Source organism: Carettochelys insculpta, chromosome 4 (genome assembly GCF_033958435.1).
Source record: "Carettochelys insculpta isolate YL-2023 chromosome 4, ASM3395843v1, whole genome shotgun sequence".
Lineage (NCBI taxonomy): Eukaryota > Metazoa > Chordata > Testudines > Carettochelyidae > Carettochelys > Carettochelys insculpta.
In genome coordinates, this window is record NC_134140.1 from 97,064,412 (window position 1) to 97,087,327 (window position 22,916).

The 22,916-nt window shown below is 41.9% G+C and overlaps 1 protein-coding gene across 6 annotated transcripts in view; it reads right to left on the reverse strand.

Annotated features, from left to right (window-relative positions):
* JADE1 (jade family PHD finger 1) overlaps nucleotides 1–22,916 on the reverse strand; it is a 144,157-nt gene that overhangs the window by 26,061 nt on the left and 95,180 nt on the right. For 4 of the 6 annotated variants that reach the window (XM_074993305.1, XM_074993308.1, XM_074993307.1 and 1 more), the window contains 3 exons: nucleotides 12,441–12,523; nucleotides 12,250–12,324; nucleotides 8,862–9,019 (listed from right to left, as the gene is read on the reverse strand). In XM_074993305.1, the coding sequence (XP_074849406.1) occupies nucleotides 8,862–9,019; nucleotides 12,250–12,324; nucleotides 12,441–12,523 (316 nt within the window). Of the gene's footprint in view, nucleotides 1–2,598; nucleotides 2,620–8,861; nucleotides 9,020–12,249; nucleotides 12,325–12,440; nucleotides 12,524–22,916 lie in introns of those variants that run through there. The other 2 variants (XM_074993306.1, XM_074993309.1) reach the window with 2 other exon arrangements.

The following is a 22,916-nucleotide window of genomic DNA, read 5'->3' on the forward strand; positions in this document are numbered from 1 at the left end:
CTGTTCATGAAAAGAGCTACGGGTGGATTTGAGAGATTTCACATCATCTTCTGCAGAACATGGCACTTGCTACTTTCAAATGGAATTGTTACTGACATGTTTTTAAAGCCATATAAGCCACAGTGATGATGGGCACTAAATACAGTAAACTCTTTCATATCTGGCATTCTATCATCCAGCATTCTCAAATAACTGGCGTTTTAACCAAAGTAAATTTTAGTTACATTTTCCACTATCATCCAGCATTCTCAAATAACTGGCGTTTTAACCAAAGTAAATTTTAGTTACATTTTCCATAAGTACAATATAGTGAAACTAAACACAAAGAAATACAGCAAATGCAGTATAAGTTTACAGTGTACAATATTACTGCATTGGTAAATAAAGTACTCTGCATACATTTTTGTTTCCTAATATCTGATCTTATTTTTCTTTGGTGTTATGCATTGCCAGGTATGCCTCTCTGTTACACAGAACATCTGAATATCTGACAACCTCCCAGTCCGAGATCTGCTGGATATGAAAGAGTTCACTGTATATGGGCATTCATAAGAGATGATGATAACAAGAACAAGAACAAGAACAAGAACAACAGAACCTACTGAACACTGCAACAGGGATACAATTCTCAATTCAATACACGAGCTAACATTCTGTATTAAATGGTATTGTTCTTACAGTAATTTTTATAGACAGCTGTTAATTTTCATTTGACATTCTAGACTCTGTTCCATAAGGAAATAATGAGAATTCATAAAATTGTTTGTAGTAAGTCCCTCTGTCACTTACCTGCTTAGATCTAAGTCCAAACTCTTCAGGATTTGCATTCCCCCTGCAAAATCACTAAAGCTGCACTGAGCCAAACCTTAGAACAAAATCTATCTACTGTTTTTAAACTTGCATACATCTGCTCTATATCCTAATAGGTTTTAGTGGTGCCACCGCAGTGGGAAGCTAGGCCTCATTATAGCATACTTTGGTTGCAACCACATTTAAACTCTATGAGCACGATTATTAGATCTTAATTATAAGGACTTTATACAGAAAGCAAACACTTAAAATGGTGTAACTTGCTCTACTTTAGTTGCCTTGATTGCTGGGACTATGGCTAGGTCCACACTACAAAATAAGGTCAAATTTATTGGTTGACCTTTTACAGCTAGATTTTATAAAGTTGAAGGTGAGTGTCCACAAATGTCTAGAAAGTCAACATAAGTGTGTCTCCATTACCTCAGCTAGGTCTGACTGCATCAGCAAGGCATTGTGGACACCTATCCCACGGAGCCTGTAGCCCACTGCATTCTGGATTTCTAATGCCAATGTGTTACGGAAAAAATGCGCTGCAAGTGCTTGTGGGTATCTGATGTTATCATCCCAGAGTGCAATGCCCCCACTCCCCCACTGGGGGAAAACAAACAGCCCAAGGAATTGTGCACCATTTTTGAGCCATTTTGCCAAAGCCTGCCCGTGGCTCATGCTGCTGAACAGCACTAGCATGGCTCCTGAACAGCTTAGAGCCATTGCACAGTCTGTTATGGCCACTTCCTGAAGTGTCACAAGATATTTTATTAGACAAAGCCAGGGGGAGGATGATTCAGATGATGATATTGAAGGACTGGAGACCAGAAATGCAGAGCTGCTGGCTGCCCTGGATGCATTGCATGCAGTGGAACTCTGGTTCTGGACACATGAAACCAGCAGACATTGAAGGGACTGCATCATTTTGGAGGCTGGAGATAACCAGCAGTGACTGCAGAACTTCCACATGCACCAGGCCACCATCATGGAACTCTGTGATTTGCTGTCCCCAACCCTGATACCCTGTGATGCAGGAGTGAGACCTGCTTTGACAGTTCACAAGCAAGTGGCAATTGCTCTGCAGAAGTTTGCAACACCTGAAAGCTACCAGTCGGTGGGAAATCAATTCATGTTGGGCAGATCTACACTGGGGCGCTGTGGTGATCCAGGTAGCCAAGGCAATCAGTGTTCATCTGCTACAGAAGACCGTGACTCTGGGAAATGTACAAGTCATAGTGGACAGCTTTGCTGCCACGGGCTTTCCTAACAGCAGTGGGGTGAGAGATGGAATGAACATCCTCATCCTGACTCCAGACCATTTGGCCTCAGAGTTCATAAACTGCAAGGGGTACTTCTCCATGGTGTTGCATACATTGGTGAATCACAAGGTCATATGTGGGATGGTTAAGAAAGGTGCACAAGGCATACATCTTTAGAAATTCAGGTCTGTACAGACAGTTTCAGGATGGGACTTTCTTCCCAGACCAGAAAGTCAGGATTGGCAACATGGAGATACCCATAATGATACTGGGCAACCCTGCTTACCCTTTGATACGTTGGCTCATGAAGCCATACACAGACACCCTGGACCGTAGCAAGCAGCACTTCAGCTACAGGCTGAGCAAGTGCAGAATGGTGATGGAATGTGTCTTTGACCATTTAAAAGCCAGACTGAGGTGCCTTTTGATCCATTTGGACCTTTGCGAAGCCAACATTCCACCTCCCACCTAACCCCCAGGTTTTAGCGTGCTGTATTCTCTATAACATTTGCAAATCAAAAGGGGAAAATTTCATGCCAACCTGGGTTGCAGAAGCAGATGCCATGGGCGGTGCTTATGCACAACCAGACACAACAGCAATCAGTAATCCACATGCAGAAGCTACAAAAATCAGAGTGGCTATGAAAAATAGCTTTATGAATGAGCATACAGACACATGAATCTGCCACATTTAACTACTGTAATACCACCTCAACCCCTCACAATGGTGTGTGCTTGACCTTTATGCAAGCACCTCCAACTGTGCCCCACCCCACGACACTGGGTTTCACTAAAACATTATAGTTATTTAGGAGTCTGAGGGTTAAAGGGGGTAGGCAAAAGAAGGGAATCTTTTGCCATGTGTGGTGGAACGTGTGCCATGTGTGGTGGATGTGAGCCTTCTGCAGTGTGGAGAGGTCCTGGCAGTGGACAGTAAGACTGTCCTTGCCCTCCTTCCCCGTGTTCAGGGCCCCCAGAGAGGGAGGGTTGGGCAACATTGAGGGGAGGTCCAGCAACCGAGTGCAGAGGCCAAATAATTGTGTATTCTGTGGTGGGTGTCTCTCTGCACTTCATGCATGCAACACAGGATATAGGTTTGCTCCTGCTGGGACCACTTTCTGTCTGCAGTGGCTTAGGCTTGCTCCCTCTGTGCCTTTTCAAGCTGCTGCATGATCAGTTCCCGTTTGGATGTTTTCTGTGGCACATCACAGAAACAGTGTCTCCCCTACTCACGCTGCCTGTTGAAGACAGTCAAGGTCAAAATTTAGATACAGTTTTTAAATGTGACACAATGCACTGACCCATACAATGAATGGGTCTCTGTTTGACAATCACTGCAACTTTTGTTTTCATATGCCACCTTTGGCTTCTTAAGGATGACAATCAATCAACCCCTACAGAACAGAAGCAATTGGTTTTCGAGACCTTTTCATTGCAGACATGGTAAGATCCTGGCAGCTACGCTGGATGTGATGGTGTTGAAACAAAGCCCTGTGAAATATAAAGCATGGGGGAAAACTTTCTCAATGGCTCCTCCTAAATCCTGTGCAGGGAAAGCCTGCTCTGGACATGCCGGTGTCCAGGAACAGGGTCCACACAGCCTGGAAGCCGTGTGGTTAGGGGAGGAGGTCGAGCCTGCTGTCTCTGTAGCAGGCTGGAGCAGGGCGGGGTCATCAGCCCTGTAAAATGTAAAGCACAGAAAAAAACTTTTTCAGTGGCTCCTCCTAATCTTATGAAGCCATGTGGTTGTGGGGAGGAACCAGGGAGCTCTCCAGCAGTGAGGTGGGAGGGGAGACGGACAGGAGGGCCTGCCAGCTGTGCAGAGGGGAAAGATGCAGAGCCCGCCAGCCACATGATGCAGCAGGACAATTCTGGGAAATTTAAATGGCCCGGGAGCAGTGCGATAATGTTAAAGGGACAAAGTTTAATGAAACTTCCCATACTGCTTCTAGGTTGGAAAAAGGAGACATGAGCCTCCTAAGAATAATAGAAAATATGCTCATACTGTGTAAGCCCAAAGCTCGAAAATTTGTCAGAATGCCGTGTGGTGCCATGATGCCAGGTGATTTACTGGCTGCTTGGCATGGCGAGGTGTGATATTGTAGAAGCCAGAATAAATCAGGCCTCCCCAAAAGTCTCGTGCGAAAAATAAGAGTACCTGGCTGAGACCAGAAATATTAACAAGCTGTTCTGTGGGGAACAGATCCACCACACCTAACCCACAACTCACTTGTAGCAATTTAAAAAATATGCTCAACAGAAGTAAACCTATACCCCAACCAGACACAACCCGCTTGTAGCAGCTGATAAAATACACTCACCAGAAGAGCCGTCTCTAAAATTGCATCAGGCACTGATGAGGGGACTGGCTGCAGGACGACAAAGAGCTCCGGGCTAGTGGGATCAGCTTCCTCAGGCATCTGGTGACTGCTGGGGTCACGCTCTTTATTGGCCTCCACCTCCTCCTCACCCTCTCCACTCTCACCAAAGACCCAAGTTTGGTCTCCTGAGAAGTCCATGCCAACCTAGGGGAGTGCAGTTGGGTGCCTCCCAGAAATCACATTGAGCTGCTTGTAAAAATGGCACATTTTGGGTATGTCCCACATTTACCCATTAGTTTCTTTAACTGTCTGATAATTCTGCCTGAGCGCCTTGATTTTGACCCAGCATTGCTGAGTGTCCCCTGTGTACCCGTTCTCCATCATTCTCTGGCAAATCTTCCCATAAATGTCCACATTTCTTTTGTTGGTTTGCAGTCTGGTCAGCACAGATTCTTCACCACACACAGAAATGAGATCCTGGATCTCCTGATAGCTCCATGATGAGGCTCTTTCGTGACCCAGAGAATTCTGATCAGAACTTAGAACCCTGAGAGCTCATGATGGCTAGATGCAGTTGCTCCTGAGGTGCACTCCTGAGGTGTGCTATCCATGCAGGTTAGAAAGAAAAATAATTCAAATTCCCCGGCTTCCTGTTACCTACTTCCTGTACATCTGGAGAACAGCGGAGGTGAAAGCAGCCTGAACGGATAACTGTGGGGCATTGTGGGATACCTGTAGGATACCTCTGGAGGCCTATAAAATTGATTTAAAGTAATGCAGCATCCACACTAGCATTAATTCAATCTTTTAAATTCGAACTTTGTGTTATACCACATCAAAGGGGCAAGGCGAAAAAATCAACCTCAGTGTTCCTTAAAATTGACCTAGTGGTATTGGGAGTGAAAACAGTCACACTGTAAAATTGAGTTAAGTGCCTTAAAATTGACTTTATGCTCTAGTGTAGACATAGCCTATACAGATCCAGAAACTAAGAAAAAAATGCATATGCAGTGCACAGGGGCAGCAGTTGTTACTCCAGCTCATAAGCTGGAGTAGCAGCAATGGAAGGATTGTACTGCTAATGACCTGCCTTCAGGTAGCAGGTTCCATATGCCCTATCCACACGAATGTTCTCTGGCTGGTTGCAAAGGAAGTTCCACAGTCCCTCTTTTATTATGTATGCTGAGATCCACTTTGCATGAAAGATACTACAGAGAGTAACACTTCTGTCTGGATCAAGTCCAGGCAATGCACCCAGCCTCCAGCTGGTTCCTTAGGTCATGGAAGCTTCAACAATGCTAGTGTGAGGTTTACTTCTATCATGCTCCAATTCCTCAAGGTGTGGAGGATAAACTACTTCATGATAGAGCTCCATGGGGGAAATAAGATGTCCTTTATTCTACTGTGGCTTAGCTGGCACACAGCGCATGTTCCCTCCTGTTTAATAAAAAACCTTGAGCCACTATCCCTATATCTATACACATCCAGTTCTGGTCACATTTATTGGTTCCAACCTCTGCAGTGGTACCAAACCAATTCTGGTACATCAGGGCGCTGAAGCAGAATGTGGGAGAAAAAAATCATACAATGGATCTTGTGCTTTTCAGCAGGTGAAGTATCAGTCAGTATGTGAATGGTCCTAGATATCTTGAGCCAGCCCTGGCTATACTATACAGTACTCCCTCGAGAGTTCTGTTCCCATGCACCTTCATGTAACTTGTGCTTTGCTTAAGTTGAGAGGCAGGTTTTTCCCCCGTGGAACACACATTTTGCAGCCGGGAAGTAGCAGGAGCACCTGGAGCTCCTTTTGAAAGGTAAGTTCTGGGATTGGGGGGGGGGCAGTTGGGGAGGGTTAAGTCTGGCAGTGGGTTAGGGCTGTGGGAGGGGGACAGAGGCTTTAAGCCTTGGGGGGAGAGGTTAGGGCTGCAAGGGGTGGAGTTGAGCCAGAGCCATGCGTGGGGGGTTGACCAGGGCAGGGGATTGAGCTGGAGACACACGCGGTGATGGTGAGTCAGAGCCATGCTTGGGTGGTGAGCCAGGCTGTAGGGGGGTTGAGCTGGAGCTGTGCAGGGGGTAGGGGTGGGGTTGAGCCCAGACCAGGTGGGGTTGAGCCAGAGCCACGGACAGGGATGGTGAGCCAGAGCTGGAGGGGGAGAGGTGTGAACCAGGGCTGCAAGGTGGGGGGGTGTTGGGGATGAGCCAGGGTGAGCGTGATTTTGAGTTGCGCTTAACTTGTGTTAATGCGAGTTAAGCGCAACTCGAAATCGTGCATTTTCATGGTTTACTGTACACTGAATAATCCTGTAACGCAACATTATATACGACATCTCACAAGGCAACTCTTTTAGCCTGACCACTGCTCTCCAAATCTCCTGTACACTAAGTCCCCTACTGTTGGGGACAGGATAGCTGTTTAGGCAGCACCCTGCTCATGTAGCCCCAAATAGAGCCATGCTGTATGCCACAGTGATGGCAGAGCATAATAACCAGTACTGAACAAAGAGACTACAACAGATAGTTGGGCTTCCAAAATGTCATCCTCGCAGGACCTGCAAAAGTCAATTTTTATCCTCTTCGTAATGTAAAGTAGCAAAATAGAAATGACTGTACACACAAAAACATTCGAGTCATCAGTCTGAACACATGCTAGCAGCGAGTCACCCCATGGGCATATTGCTGTCAGCCTGTTTGTTAGTCTAACTGGGTATATCACGGCAGCAACTCTCTCTTTTATTTCCTCCTACAAAGTTCACTTCTGGGCACTGTCACAAGAAGAATAATTTCTCTGTAAAATATGTTGTATTTCCTCCTTCTCTACATCAACTGCTAGTCAACATCATCAGTTCACTTGCTCTCTTCCTCCAACCAAACCATAATCTGTTGCTTACACACAAGGGGCAGCCAGAAGAGGGGGCAAATAGATCCTTCTACAATCCTCATGGGAGCAGAGGTGGAGAAAAACAAATTACTCTACTCTTCCCTGTAAGAAGAGGTGAGAGAAGAAAAGAAAGGCGGAGGGCAGATGTACTAGGATCTTCCAGCTCTGGTGAATTTATATAGTATGTGATCAGAAAATTATAAAAACTAAGCATAGCCACACATAGCAGGGAAATTAAATTTTGCAGCAAGACTTCACCGTCCCCACAGAAAGGGAAAGAAAAGCAAAAGTGCTGGCACAGGGAAACAGTGGAAGTTTTCAATTGCCCCAAATTCCCCTGTCTCTTAATGGACTGGCCCAGAATGCTGTCTCCCTACAGTTGCCAGCATGTTAGTATAAAACCACAGTATAGATAATTACACACTAACCCTACCCACAGGGGAAGTTTCTTCCTGACTCAGGCAGTAAGTAGTTAGTTCAGGTCCTGAGATGTAAGGATTTATGACCCTTATAAAATGTTATCCTAGCTAAGGTAACTGTGGATAGTCTTGTTATTTGTTTAACTATATCTAAAAGAACAGAACTTTTACCCTATGAACTACTTTTCATAGTGGGAGGCTATATTACATAAACCTCCCAAAACTGTTTAACATTTTTCCATTAAGGCTCTAACTGCAATAAGCTCTTCACTAGTAAGCTACTGGTGCACCATATATATGGTTGCAAACACTTGGTCTTCAGCCTCATGCCTCACAACACACCCAATGGATGACAGAGAGACAGATATTGTAATAGGTTCATGGGGAACAGGTGGGTCTGGCCTGCTTCTCCAGAAGGCACATATATCAATTTTGAGTACCTTTTTGGTCCATGGTTGCGTTTGGGTTCAGAATGTATTCTTCTAAAAATGGTATCTGACAGTTCTTGCTTTTCCACACACACTCCTATTTTGTCTTCTCATGGAATTCAGCAGTTCTGGGTAAGACTTATTTTTGGCTGGGGGTGTGTGTGTACCATGGCTTGCACAATGGGTTCAATTCCACGACTGAGTACAATCATATTACGTTACATAATAAAACTGTTTGCAACAGGTCCCTGCCCAAAAGAGCATACAGTCTCATACTTACATGTTGTATCTTGTTTCAAATGAAAGGAAGAGAAGAGGGGAGTAATTACAGAAACAAATGTGAAAGCTCGCATTTATGTAGCTTAGCTATGTGCCCATATTTATGATGCTGAACCAGATGAGGGTCTTCTTAAATTTAATTGCAGTGTTGCACAACAATTAAACTTATAAATAAAGAGAAAAAGATGAGAAGACTTCATAAAGCCAAAATCCAAACCAGCAGTGTTCTCCAATGTCCGTAATTCAAATTTGCATCCTACATTCATATTCAGCAACCTAAAAAGAAGTGGCCAGAATTTCAATAGTGCTGACCCCTGTAACGCTCACTGATTTCAACAGGAAGAAGATTTGTTCACAGCCTCTGAAAATCAGGCCATTTCTAACTAGATGCTTAAATACAAATTTAGAGACTGGGTATCCAGACATATAATTGATGGCCTAAGCATATATGTGTTTGTTTATATTTCTCCAAACTATACCTGGCTACTGGTTCGGGGATGGTCCCTGGGCTAACTGGAACCTGAACCCCTTTTTCCCACTCCTGCCTCCAGGGGTCTGCCAGAACATAGTACTCCTCAGGGTTCAGTTGGTAGGAATCAGGTAGCTTCATGGCAGTGATCAAATCCGTTCTGAACACCTGCAAAGGAACCAAGCAAGAGAAAGAATAGAGACACTGACATTTGATAGCTATACTCTATGATTCACAGCTCCAGTGTAACCATGGAGCAGCGCATAACGAGGTCACTATATCAACACAAACAGCTTATTGCAAGACAGTCATTTAGCTTCACATCAGGGAGCAGAGAGAAGGGAACACAGATACAATGGACACAAGGCTGATAGCTTTATGACTCCTAATGTTCCCATGGTGTATAAGGCACAGGCATGAACAGTGGCCCCCACCTGTAACTTTTTAACTTTAATGAGAATTGCAGGCATTCAAAGCCTCTCAGGCTCAGACACCAGAACTGCAGCATTACATATCAATGAACCCAATCCTCTTCCATGTGAGTGCTGTACCAACACTGCCGCTGTCTTTAATAGGAGCAGAACTGAGCCTTGTGCTCTGCAAATTATGAGATCGCCGGCTAACCCAAAAGAATTCTAAACTTCCTCTGTGGTAGCAATTGAGGTGCGACTCTCATGTGACCAGTTGCAACAGCAAATTCTCAGCAAGGCAGCTTGTCTTGAATTGTTTTTTTTTTTTAATGACCCTAAGGTCAAATAAAATGAACTTCACATAGATCTCTTGGAGCATCTCCACATTGAGCAATAGTGTCTGCTCATCTACCATCTGCACTGTAATAGGTACAATTCTGCTTTGCCTTTTCAAAGCATCAGCCTCTAAAACCTGCAGGATCTCTGTTGAATTTGGGGTTACCAGCCATAAACAAATGGGGACGCTGGCTTTAACAACCCATAGGCAGAAATATAAATGGATTCACCCCTGTGAGGAGTATGCTGCTGTGGCAGCTCCATTCTGCTCAACTTGACACGGTCACTGAGAGAAGCAGAAACCAAAGAGTGACATCACAGGTGTGAGAGCAGCAAGACAGCATTTGCTTACACATCTTCCAGTGCTCCCTGCACCTTTTCTCCTCTAACCAAAAGTGCTACATAATAGTAATGATTAATACTTCACCCTTTTTATCGCAACAACTCTCTGGCTGCACGAGCTAAATCGACATGCAAAGGAATGGACGTGCAACATGGGGTTTTAAAGCAGTCAAGCAATGAAAACAAGAACAAAACCAAGCCCTTTGCCGAACAGAGCAAGGGAATCGGCCCACTCAGAACCAGCCAGAAAAACAATGAAAAAAGTTCATAGCCAAACTCAACATTTTATAGTAGGTGTAATTAGCAAGACATATCCATCCAGTTTCATACTGTATAGCTATGAAGTTTCAGTCAAATTTTCAGGAAGGCAAGATACTGTCCCTACATTCTCCAAACATTGCTAATTATGCAAATTTAGTTCACACTTGTTACTCTAGTTCTGAATCCCTAATCCAACCTCCTCATTGGCTGCTGTGTGTTAGACTCTGAAAAAAGTCATGTGTGGCTGTGGATAACACAAATCTGCAAAGTATGTGTGTCCGCTGTGGTTATGCAAATCATAATGCTGTCCTCCCTGGGGATAGTGGCTTCTTTCATATGCCACTAAAACTCTTCAAATTACAGTAAATCATCTATATTTTTATGTTTTAGGGAACTAATCATCAGCCTGCTCATTAGGAAAAAATCTTGCAGTAAAATACAGTATAAAAAGCCTGACCAGATGTTATGCACAAATGCTTCCTCCCCAGTCTCCTCATTTTGTCTTTTATGTCCTGGATTTCTCACTGGGGAACATCTTATTTTTATTTTTCCAAACTCTCTACATCCACCGAAAGCATTTTTTTTTTAATTTGAGGTGTCAGTCTGCATTCCTGTATGCACAAATTCCACTACAACTAAGTATTAATTTTTAAGACTCACAGGAAAAGAAAGGCAGGCTAAATACAGGTAATGTAATACCAAAAGATTTTTTTTAAAAATGCTAAATTATCAGTCCTGTGAGGTTGCAACGAAGAAATGAAACAATCCACAAAACGAGCTTGCTCTCCCAGTAAACTAGAACAGCCAGCCACAGAGTTTTAGACCTCTAGTGATTTGAGAAAAAAAACAACGTACAAATTTTTCTTCTGTCTTAGAGCTCATGGCTAGTTATTTGGGCTACAACACAAGAAGCAGTTAATGGAATACTTGACCTTCAAGAAAACCAGTTCCAAGACTCGCTGTCCTTGCTGCTCTGCTAATTTCTGAAGCAATCTATGTGCTTGAAGTCAAAAGACATTCACAAAATTATCATCTCTGAAGAACTGACACACGACACTTCAGAGAAAAGGGGTAAAGCTCTGGCCTTGCCAAAGTCAATGGGAGTTCTCTCACTGGCTTCAAATGATGCAAGGATTTCACTTTGGAAGTTTAGTGAGTGTCACTTAGCTGCTGACACACTGGAATCAGTATAACATGTTGTTGCAGGCAGAGACAATACAAAAAAATAAGAACAAACAGGTGACTGGGGGAAGCATCAGAAAGACCTCTCAGACCGGGGAAAAAAGGCAAAGAGAGGAAACAACAGAATACTGGAAGGAGACACAGGTAAGTACGTGTGCATTAGGGGAGAAAGAACTACCACACAAATAGGACTGGGCCAAGACAGACAAGCATTTATAAAGTTCTCTCTGGACATTTATTTGATTGTCAAGCGGCTCTATAGTGGTATATTTAATACACTGAACAAGGTACATTATTCCCCACCCCCAAGGAAAATACTGATAATCCCCTGGGACAATGGAAATACACTGTCCTCATGAAATCTAGCTAAATATACCTCTCCCCCAACATCAGTCACTAAAGCCTTTAAAGTGGCTGACACAGTGGAAGTGACTGAACCCAAGAAATGTTTTACCTTCTGAAGCTAATACTTTTTTTCAACCACAATCATTATTTTCTCAGACCAGCTCAGGCAAGAGCATCTGCAAACTTTGAAGCAGCGAGTTATATGCATTTGGTGCTTACAGCTGACCCACCCGAGAAGTTCAAATTGATTTACATTTCCTTCTTTGATTTGAACTCCTCAAAGCACTATATATGAAGCTTAAAAGAGACAGATGCCAGGTTTGACAAGTCTATTAACAAATAAAAACTATAATTAAGGCCAAATAAAGGCTATGAAACTACTGAAAATAAACTTTTACTGTTCACCATAAATCAAGAACAAAGAACCCAAGCCACTAAAAGAGAAAAAAAAAGGAAGAAAAAGTTTCAGAGCTATGTTGGGCAGGTGCCGAACTAGCCCAATAGTCATGGCTACAAACTAACTTGGTGCTGGCAGTGACTGTGGCAGCAGCTGAATTCCCTGATCTCCTGGACAGAGGAAAGGTTGCTGGGTGCCAGCTGAGACAGAGCAGAAAAGGAAAGAAAATATGATTAGGAAGAAATCCATTCTTTAACAAGGAATGTGTGTTTTACTAGAGAGAGATAGCAAAATGCAAGTGCAAGTTCAGAAATACCTCAGAAGGTTTTCTGTCTTCATGTCTCGAGCATGAATTCCTCCGGTGTCGAGATCTGGAATGCTGGGACCAGGTAGACAAACCTACAGGGGAAAAATGATCAGCTGAAAAGAGAGTGCTTTCACTGGTCAGAAAAATACTCTGTTCACATAAGTGGGCCAGCTGGTGTCAATGATACAGCAAATAATTCAAGCAAGACTCAGCCTTTTATTGCACACCTCAGAAAGACTGCTTCATAATGAACAAGCAGAAGAAATCTGCTGCCTTACTCTCGCATTCTGTGATCACTTCCATGGTGTGTTTTTGTTTTAGTTTTAGTTTTGTTTTTTTTTTAAATCATCCTGACAGCTTAAATTTATTGGCTTTGCAAAAATGTCCACTTTTATCAGCATAATGCTAGAATATCTCTAGCACAACACTTCATTACTTGAACAACACTCATCCAAACACAAATCACTTCCTTTGGATTAAAAACTAGCTTGGAAGACTGTGGATAGCCTGAGATGAAATCTTCACTGCTAACGTACTGATGGCCCAGCACATCCAGGCAGAACACAATTTGTCCCCCTAATTCTCTTAGGATGGATTCCTTTTCAGGGTGAAATAGAAAGCTATTCCATACCCAAGAACCCTAAGAATTATTGAGCATAGTTATGGAGTTTTTACATGTAGGCTTCTTCAGTCACTGTACTCAGGACCAACTGTGTCTCCTGGTTCCAGAAGATTATCCTAGCTGAAGTCAAGGAGGTTAAATTGTATTCTGCTAGAAATGCAGTGACACCACTAGGACCAGAATATAACCTGTTAGCAAAACCTGCTTCTAGTGAACCTATGCCAGTCAATTTAAGTTAATCAAGTGATACTTTACTGACATGACAGGATACACAAATGTTATCCAAGTCAAACCACATGACAGTAGTGGAAGCGAAAGACAATAGATTAGTAAAAGATTCCACAGCTCTGAGCCTTACACATTAACAAACAAAGTAAGATTGGCATGACAGCCTTAGGGTTAATGTTCACTTCATTGCAGTCTCAATCAGCAAGAGCTGGGAGCAACGTGTAGGCTTCAAGCTACGCCGATGAGAGCAGTACTGTCTCATATCACTGAAGTAGCCTGACATAGCATGCAAGCTGTATGGCAATGAATACTGAATAAGAACAGGTAGGCAATCCTTCTACCAGGAACTAACTGACTTCACAAGACATCACTAGAAAAAGATACTACGTACTAACTGCTGGACTAGAAGCATCCATTACAGTCTTTCCCAAACTTAAAACGTTTGTGTACCCTTTCAGGACTTCGGCCTTATTGGTGTGGTCCCTTTCCCAGCCCGCCCCAGTGCTTATCTCCTGATTTTTAAGTCATTTATTTTCTGCCGTGTACCCCTTGAAATCCTTTCACGTACCACCCTTCGGGAAACACTACATTAAGTTATTACTTTACAAAATGTGGCCTTCCATTGTTTTCAAGTAGTAACATAATTATAAGTCTGGTTGAAATAATGCTCTGTTACAGTCTAGTGAGCAATAGATGGTACAGATTGAAACTCTCTAGTCTGGCACCCTAGGGATCTGACTGATGCCAAACCAGAGAATTCTCGAAACCACAGGAGGTCAATACTGTCTAGCAGCATTACCAACATTTCCACTGCTTTCTGGCCACTGAGAAGATAAATTAGAGCTAAGTAACAGCACAGAACACTGACAGCCACGACTAGTAGCTGTAAACAATGTTATGGGACCATGGAAAACTTGGCCACACCTATGATAAATGAACATCTAGTAACTAAAATCATGCTGGATCATGGATGTTGCCAGACCAGAGAGATCCAGACTACAGAGGTTCAACCTGTACATGGAATGTTAACATTGCTGACATAAGATGAGTAAACATATGTAGCAACTGAACAGAAATCATATCCTTTACGATAATCCCATCCGAAATTTGTGCTAAAATCTAATACTGCTTAGGGTTGCACCTCTTTATATACCTTCACTTGTGTGCACAAGCCCTTCTCTGCACAAACGTAGAACTGCAAATGCTGACATTTATGATCTCCAGACCAGAGAGCACAAGTGCATATGGTCAGTGGAATACCCACAGAGACATATACATGAAGTTCTTGCGGGTACTTCCCCTGACTCTGAGTCCTCTTTGCCATTGTTGTAGTATTTTGTTTCACAATCACACACTGATACTGTGTGTTAAAAAGATCCACACAAAACAGAGGAAAGTAACTAAGGATGATTCATTCACATACTGCACATGAGACACTTAACTCTTCTGTAAAACCTATTGTGAGACATGAACTGAGACTCAAGTAGAACAAGTCTTCTGCTGGACCTCAACACAGATGAGAATTTCACCCTGACTGGCTACCCAAGATAAACAATGAAACCAACAACACCAAACTGACAAACCTACAAAGGAAATAAATGCGGAAAAACACATTAAACTATTTTTGATTAGTCCCTTTCAGTTATAGTATTTAGATGCTGTTGTTAAAAATGGAAGTAAAATAATTCAGATAGAAGTATGATTTTCCAAATGACTGTGTTCTTCTAAGGTACACAGTCACATATACTTTTGCACCTAGTTGTCTAAGTCTTAACATTTTTCCAACCTCATGTCTCATCAACTACAGTCATAGTTACTGAAATAGTTGGCTAATGAGGCTGTTGCACCAGCAATCTAACTGAATTGAGATTTCTAATCCATATATGAATAGGACTGCTAGTTTCGCTTACATGTGGGTTTGGGGCAGGGGATTTGCAATCAGGGTGTTGACAGAATACAAACTCCACAAACAAGTTGTTTTATTCTGTAGCTTCTACCAAGAACACAGGCTCAATCTAATTCTTGACCTTCCTCCCCACCCCTCCACTCTCTGATTTGCTCACCTTGATTATCTTTTTCTGATTTGTCCTCCTTGCTTACTGTTTTTGGTTCTCTGTGCCTTAAATATTGGAACCGTGTCTACATGTGCACGCTACTTCGAAGTAGCGGCACTAACTTCGAAATAGCGCCCGTCACGGCTACACGTGTTGGGCGCTATTTCGATGTTAACATCGAAGTAGGGCACGTGTAGCCGATCTACGTCCCACAACATCGAAATAGCGGGGTCCGCCATGGCGGCCATCAGCTGAGGGGTTGAGAGACGCTCTCTCTCCAGTCCCTGCGGGGCTCTATGGTCACCGTGTTCAGCAGCCCTTAGCCCAGGGCTTTGCATGCACAGGGTCTGCAACCAGTTGTCGGCTCTGTGGATCTTGTGTTGTTTAGTGCAAGTGTGTCTGGGAGGGGCCCTTTAAGGGAGCGGCTTGCTGTTGAGTCCGCCCTGTGACTCTGTCTGCAGCTGTGCCTGGCACCCTTATTTCGATGTGTGCTACTTTGGCGTGTAGACGTTCCCTCGCAGTGCCTATTTCAATGTGGTGCTGTGCAACGTCGATGTTGAACGTCGACGTTGCCAGCCCTGGAGGACGTGTAGACGTTATTCATCGAAATAGCCTATTTCGATGTAGGCTTCACGTGTAGACATAGCCTGAGTCTGTTCTGGTCTGGCTATGGTCTGAAGAAGTGGGTCTGTCCCACGAAAGCTCACCTAATAAACCATTTTGCTAGTCTTTAAAGTGCTACTTGACTGCTTTTTGTTTAGGTAGTAACTCTGAAAGAGTGTTACAATTGTTCACAAGTGATGCATGCAGCTGCCAATATTAGAACAGTAGCAATAGGATATACTTCTGGATTTTTAACTGTGTACTTTAATTCAGCTCTAATGATAATTTTACATCATTTGGAGATTGACAGTAGGGAAGCATATGGCTTTTTCTAAACAAGCTGCTAATGCATAGATTTTTTCAGATTGTGCATGTGTGTCCGTGGGTAGCTACTGGAGTTAAGGAACAAAAATAATCTTGGCATGTGTTTTGTCTCCATTTGTTTCATTACTACTCTTTTGGTTAATTCAAAATATTTCTCAGCTTTACTACTAACAGACACTACAAAACAAAGCAAGATCCTAAATGTAATTCTGCTAACATCAGTAGTACAGAACAGTCCAGCTAGGCCACTGGCATGATCTCTTACTGCTGCATGAAGAGTCACATAAATCTTAAGAATATTCCCTAAATCGCTTTTACGTGCTTTTGTAAACTTCACACAAGATTCCCCATTCTGGGAGGAATACCTCCATTTAGACCAGACCACTTCTAAGTATATCTGTGGTTGACATTTTCTCCAAAAAAAAAAAAAAAAAAAAAAAGAAAGAAAAAAATCTAATAAGGTACTAAAATGGACAGCGCACAGTTCATTACGTAATTCCAGAACGACGGTTTCCTCCCCCCAAACCTATCTTTTAACCATAATTTTTTTAATAACACCTACAATGGGGTTGCTGGTTTCTTTTCTGGCCAATGGAACGGGCTGCTTTTAATACCATACAACAAACGTGGAGGGAACTTCTGGTTCAATTAAGATTTTACTGATCTTAGGGTAACAAAAGTGACATTGGCACAGACCTCAATTTGATAAGGAAAAACTACAATCAATGAATAAACAAGCACATAATAAACAATTATTAAGCATGCAGTATAACAGATGCTAACATCAACATATTTAGATAACACCAATTAGAAACACATATGCAACAGTTACAGGAGCAAAAGAGATAACAGGACTAAATATAAACTAGTCCCCAAAAAAGGAAAGTTCTAACTTTACTTCAGATGAAATCAGTGCCAAATTATCACTGGATTCAATGGAAGAAGGATCAGGCCACAGTGTTCAACGAAGCAGGTTTGACTAATTCAATCTGTCCATTATCGGGTAAACCAGAAACAATATTGAAACAACTAAGAAAACCACAATAGGAAAAAGACAGAAGCATGAAAGGCAAATCACTTTTATTTCCACCCTTTAGTTGAAAAATCAGTAACAGTGTGAGTTCTGAATAATCACTGAAAGAAAAAGTTCAAATTCAAAATGAATTATTTCACTGATAAATACAGTACAAGCTTTGTTATCTGTCAGGGAGTTGCCCATTTATCAAATGTGCCAATTACTCAAGCTTTTTCATCAAATTCAAAAATATTTAGGAAATGAAATAACTTTACTTAACACCATACCTTTTAACACTATTTCTGTGAAAAGTACCATAATTTACTGCTCCTCTACTGCCTCAGGGCCATCAAACAAAGACAACTTCCGCAAACAGTGGGAAATGATACCAGACAGCTATTGGAATTATTACAGTTTACTGAAGCAGGAATTGTATTGCCTTCTAAGGCACATGCCAGTTTACTGAATTTTCCAGATACTGAACTGCTGGATAACGAAGCTTGTAGTGTACCTGATTTTATGTCCAATTACATGTACTAAAGGACATTCCTGGGCTCCAGGAAAGCAGTTACCTGTCACTACTAAAATACAAGTTGTGGAGCAAATCTAGACACAACTTTTATATCCTATGTGTGGTGAATAAACTGAAGAACACAGGAACCTACATATTTTAGAGAGGTTCTTAGTATTTCTCAGACAAAACAAATTCTTAACATTAAAGTTGCACAACTTCTACATCACCAATGTGTTTCTAAAAAATAGTCTTCTCCCAACAATAGTTCACATTTTTCCCCAGTTTCAGAGAATAAAACAGGAGCATGATTGAGACTAGCACAGACATCAACAATTAAGACCAAGTTTTATAGTTAAACTCCAGTTTACAAAATAAATAAATGAATAAATAATTAAAATTGAGACAGCAAAAGTCTGCACCACTGGGGATTTTACAAACAAATCATTCCTAACTAAACAATTTACCATGGGGAAAATCTTGCTTGCATTCTACACAAATTAATTCAATAACAGATGGAAAATTAATGACAAACAGCAACTCCATCAAAGCTGTTGTACATGTCAAAATCCACATTCTATAGTGAATATGAAATGTCCAATTCCAAAGCACAGAAAGTAGCAGCCAATGCAGCACATCAACCTGGGTATAGAAACAATGGAGAAGTAACCAAAATTGGAATCCTTCATCCTTATACCTCTTTACTTCTTCAACTGCTCCAAATTGTTCTGGGGGCAGTGTGACTCTAAAACACATCTTCATAAGCCTGGCTTACAAGTTAACATGAAATCTTTATAACTAATGGATGACCATAACACTTTATTGTGGGCAGTGAGGTGGCGGTCAAAGTACTCTATATTTAAACTCCAAATACAATCACAGTGATACACTTTAAGTCTTCAGAACTAACACAACCTTCCCAAAATACAAAATCCAATCAGCACTGACTTACTTAACTTAAAGTCTTGTACTCCAGGTGGACCACAGGTCACCTACAAGTCTCCTCCATCTCATGCTTTTAAGAAACCTATACTTTCCTATTACAGACGATGTATATATTCAAGCAACTAACATTAAAACACTTATTAGCAGTTAAGTACACATATCCTCCAGGTGTTAGCAGAACCAGAGACCCCCATGAAACTCACTCTCTCTTTTTTTTTTTAAATAAAATGCCCTGTAGGTGTCAGTGTGAGTTATAGAAGTCTGTTTGGACCTGATCCAACAGCTCCAATGACATCAATGCCAAAATACTGATTTCAATGAGAGGCAATTTAGGCCCTTACCTCAAGTCTGCATTTTGACTTTCCCCATCAGAAAGATTTTTTAACTAGACATAAATAAAAATAAATGGACAGTTTCTGGTTAAGAAAAGTATAGCTTTGGCATGCCACACCACAGGAGAGACAAGGAACAAGGCTTATCAAAAGATACGAGTAGAGTAACTTTCCCATATTGTCCGCACATACTATGTGCCTGATGTTCGCCAAAGCTGTATTTTTTTCCCCACACATTCGCTATTAAATTATAAAAATAGTTTCTTCTGTATTTAAATGAAACAGCGATCGTGAAATCAGAGGAGAGACATGCTTCAAACTTGCAAAAAACTAAATTCTTAAAAGGAAAATAATTACCTCTAGCAATTTGTGAAATGACTTATCAAAAATATGCTTTAGTTTTTAGATAGCTAAAATAGAGAAGCCCTTAGCACTACCAAAGCACATTCTAAACCTTAGCAAGTTCTCCCCATCAACCACTACTTCACTCACATGAAGATATTCAGTGATACTGTATATCAAGCATAACACTATTGTAAACTACCTGCAAGGCATCCAGCCGTGTCCCATGGATGCTAGAAGCTGCTACAGCCTCTGAACACTTCAAAGCTTGAAACACTGAGAGTCTGAACACACTTGTCCTACCATAAATACAACTCTGTTACATCACTGAACCTGGCAGCACAAAAGTGCAGAACATTTCTGACATGGGTGCTTGCCGAGCTGCTGTTTCTGCTGAAAGCTGGCATTTCCAGCTGCCTATACTCTTTCCAGGCTCGCTTTGAGGTAGAGTAGAGTGCTGCCAACACTACATTCTGTCAGAAAAATCTGGGCCTGAGAGGTAAAAGGAAATGCTTAGTCCCCCTGTCTGCTGCCTGAGCTGCCACTCAGCACAATAAAGCTTTATTTTATGTATCCAACATGTGAGGCACTAACAGTAGCAGAGTATCTGAGGATAATTTCCCCATTGTACTTAGTAAAGGAATAGTTGTGTAAGTTTAAGTCCACATGTTCTTTCCTAAATACAGGGCCCTACCAAAATCACGGCCATGAAAAATGTATCACTGACTGTCTCCTCCTGTGAAACGTAGTCTCTTTGTGTGCTTTACTCTGTATTATGCAGATTTCACAGGGAGGAGACCAGCACTTCTCAAACTTGGGGTCCTGGCCACAAAGGGAGTTGCCTGAGGGGCTGCAAGGTTATTTTAGTGGGGAAAGTGGGGTCACAGTACTGCTTTGCTTAATTCTGCTGTGCTTTCAGAGTGGAGTGGCTGGAGAGCAACTTCTGTTAGCCTGGCACCCATCTGAGAAGGCAGTGCCCACCAGCAGCAGCACAGAAGGGTGGCAATACCACACCGTGCCACCCTTACTTCTGTGCTGCTGCTGGCACTCTTCAGCAGGCCAAAAGTAAGAGCGACTATACTGCAACCCCTCAGCTCCTTTTTGGGTCAGGACCCCTACAATTACACCATGAAATTTCAGATTTAAATAGCTGAAATTTACAATTTTTCAAATCCTATGACCATGAAATTGACCTATGCGGATCATGAATTAGGGCCCTATCTATATAGAATGCTTGGATTCTAACATAATCCGAGGCAAATTTTCCACAAATCCAAGTTCCCTTTCTCATGTTGCTGCTGCTAGAGAGGATTTGTTGATCCATCAGGGTCATGTATGCTATTAATGAAACTGGAACATCATTAAAATAATAACTGTAGAGGCATATTATGATGTGATAATCTCTGTGAAGAAAAAATACACTCTTCATCAAAATATAAAAAGCAACAGCCTCTCCTCTCTAATCAATGTGTATGTTACACAAAAATAAAATGTCATCCATAACTGTCCAATTACTGCTTTTGAACTGTATGATTCCTGTGGTGTCTTTACAGCAGTTTCACACAACTACATTACATAATGCAATAAAACAAAAATGATAAACCTATGCTATCCACAATAAGTTAATGCAGGTATCCTCCTGTTCTCCCCTCTCTCAGCCTTGTGAATCTGAATATTTAATTATCTTTCACAAAGCACACGTGACCCTGTATATGCACACCTCATTACGTGCCCCTCCTCTAAAAGTGTGAAGAATTCATGGACCCCATGGGACCTTGCCTATTGTGACATCATTCCATGGCAGTCATTTCTGACACTTGCTTTGTAATCTTGTTGTAAACATGCTGGTCCCAGGATATGAGGAGAGAGGGCAGGTAACTCCTTTTATTGAACCAACTTCTCTTGGTGAAGTGATACGCAGTTGGGCTTCACAGAGCTGTCAATTCTGTGACGTTAAAAAGCTTGTCCCTTCCATCAAAAGAAATTGGTCCAACAGAAGATGTTACTTCACCTACCAGATGTCCCTGGAGTTTTTTGGTTAGTTTAATTGCAGCTCTTTACTATCTATTTGAGCAGCATCTGTACTAGCACCCATATTTTTATGTGACCTTGCCAGATCTTACAATCTAAACAAAAGTGGTATGCCCAGTATTCAAACAGAAATCCTGTAATGAAAACTCAGAAGAGGTGGTACTGATTATTAAACATATAATTATGTCACAGCACTTTCCACTGTCATGAAATCATGACATTGGCCATTTATACAGGCCCTGCTGATGCACATTAACCAGTCTGTTTCCTTTGATCAGTTGTCATGAATTCACAGTTCTTTAATTTGCTGTGATCTAGTCCCCTCTGAAACAGGACTAGATCAAAGTGAAATAAAGCTGTTAATGTGTGGCAGCAGGTTCCATATTAACAGTCTATTCATTCACTTTCACTGGCTACCATACATTAAAAGTTCCTTCATTTTGATCAGCTGCAGCCTATTAACACTTTGTCCGTATGATTTGATCAAGTCTTTTTTCTAAAAGGAATATTTGATTAAAGCGAACTAACTAGCAGTGTGCACAATGTTGCTGGAACTATTCTGCAAATTATCTATTTTTTCCATGATTTTGCCATAAATTTTGTTTTATTTTACCATGACAAAATTGCATCCATAGTGATGGCTGATTCTGTATGTGATGCCTGTCCCTTCCAATGGTACTGAGCTGAGTTTCAAGCACACTACATAAAGGCAGTACGCTCCTGAAGGTGAAATCTTTCAGATTGCTATTTATTATGTAATAGTGCCAAAAAGCATACTAGGCATTTCTAAGAGGGCATATTCCCTGCCACAGACATCTTCAGGTAAGTGGTTGATGGACAACATTGCACAGTGTACCCTATCTAATATAGAAGCAAAATTGGAGACACATTCAGCACTGGTTTTCACTGCAGAGAGACAGGCCATTAAAGCTGAAAGTCAGGTAGAAACACAAAAAGATTCATAGGATGAGGCAAAGCAAGCTAAAATACAATGTAACTAGAGTTACACTCTAAATATCAAAGTCCTGGTCATCTCTACAGCTAACAAGGACATAGCAGAATCGAGGTAAACAACTGGAAGCATAGCAGAAGGGGTGCCCGGTATCCGGAAGCCCTGTCTGTGAGCAGAGGGCCCCCCAGAATGTCCACACCAGTTTTCTGTCAACAGATGTCATCATGCCTCACGGGGAGAGGGATACCGCTGTCAACGAGAGGGATACCGCTGTCAACAAAAGAGCTGCATTCTGTCAATTTACTGTCAACGGAATGCCCTTGGGAATCTGGACGCTCACAGGGTTTTGTCAACAAAACACCAGTTTTGTTGACAAAACCCTCTAGTGTAGACATAGCCCATGTGCATCCTGACTTCCCTATGAAGAACCCATATGACAAATGTGACTATTACTAATGGAAATCTGGTCACTGTAATGAATTATTTAGAAAGGAAAAGAAACAAATATGTTGTCAGATGACAAAGT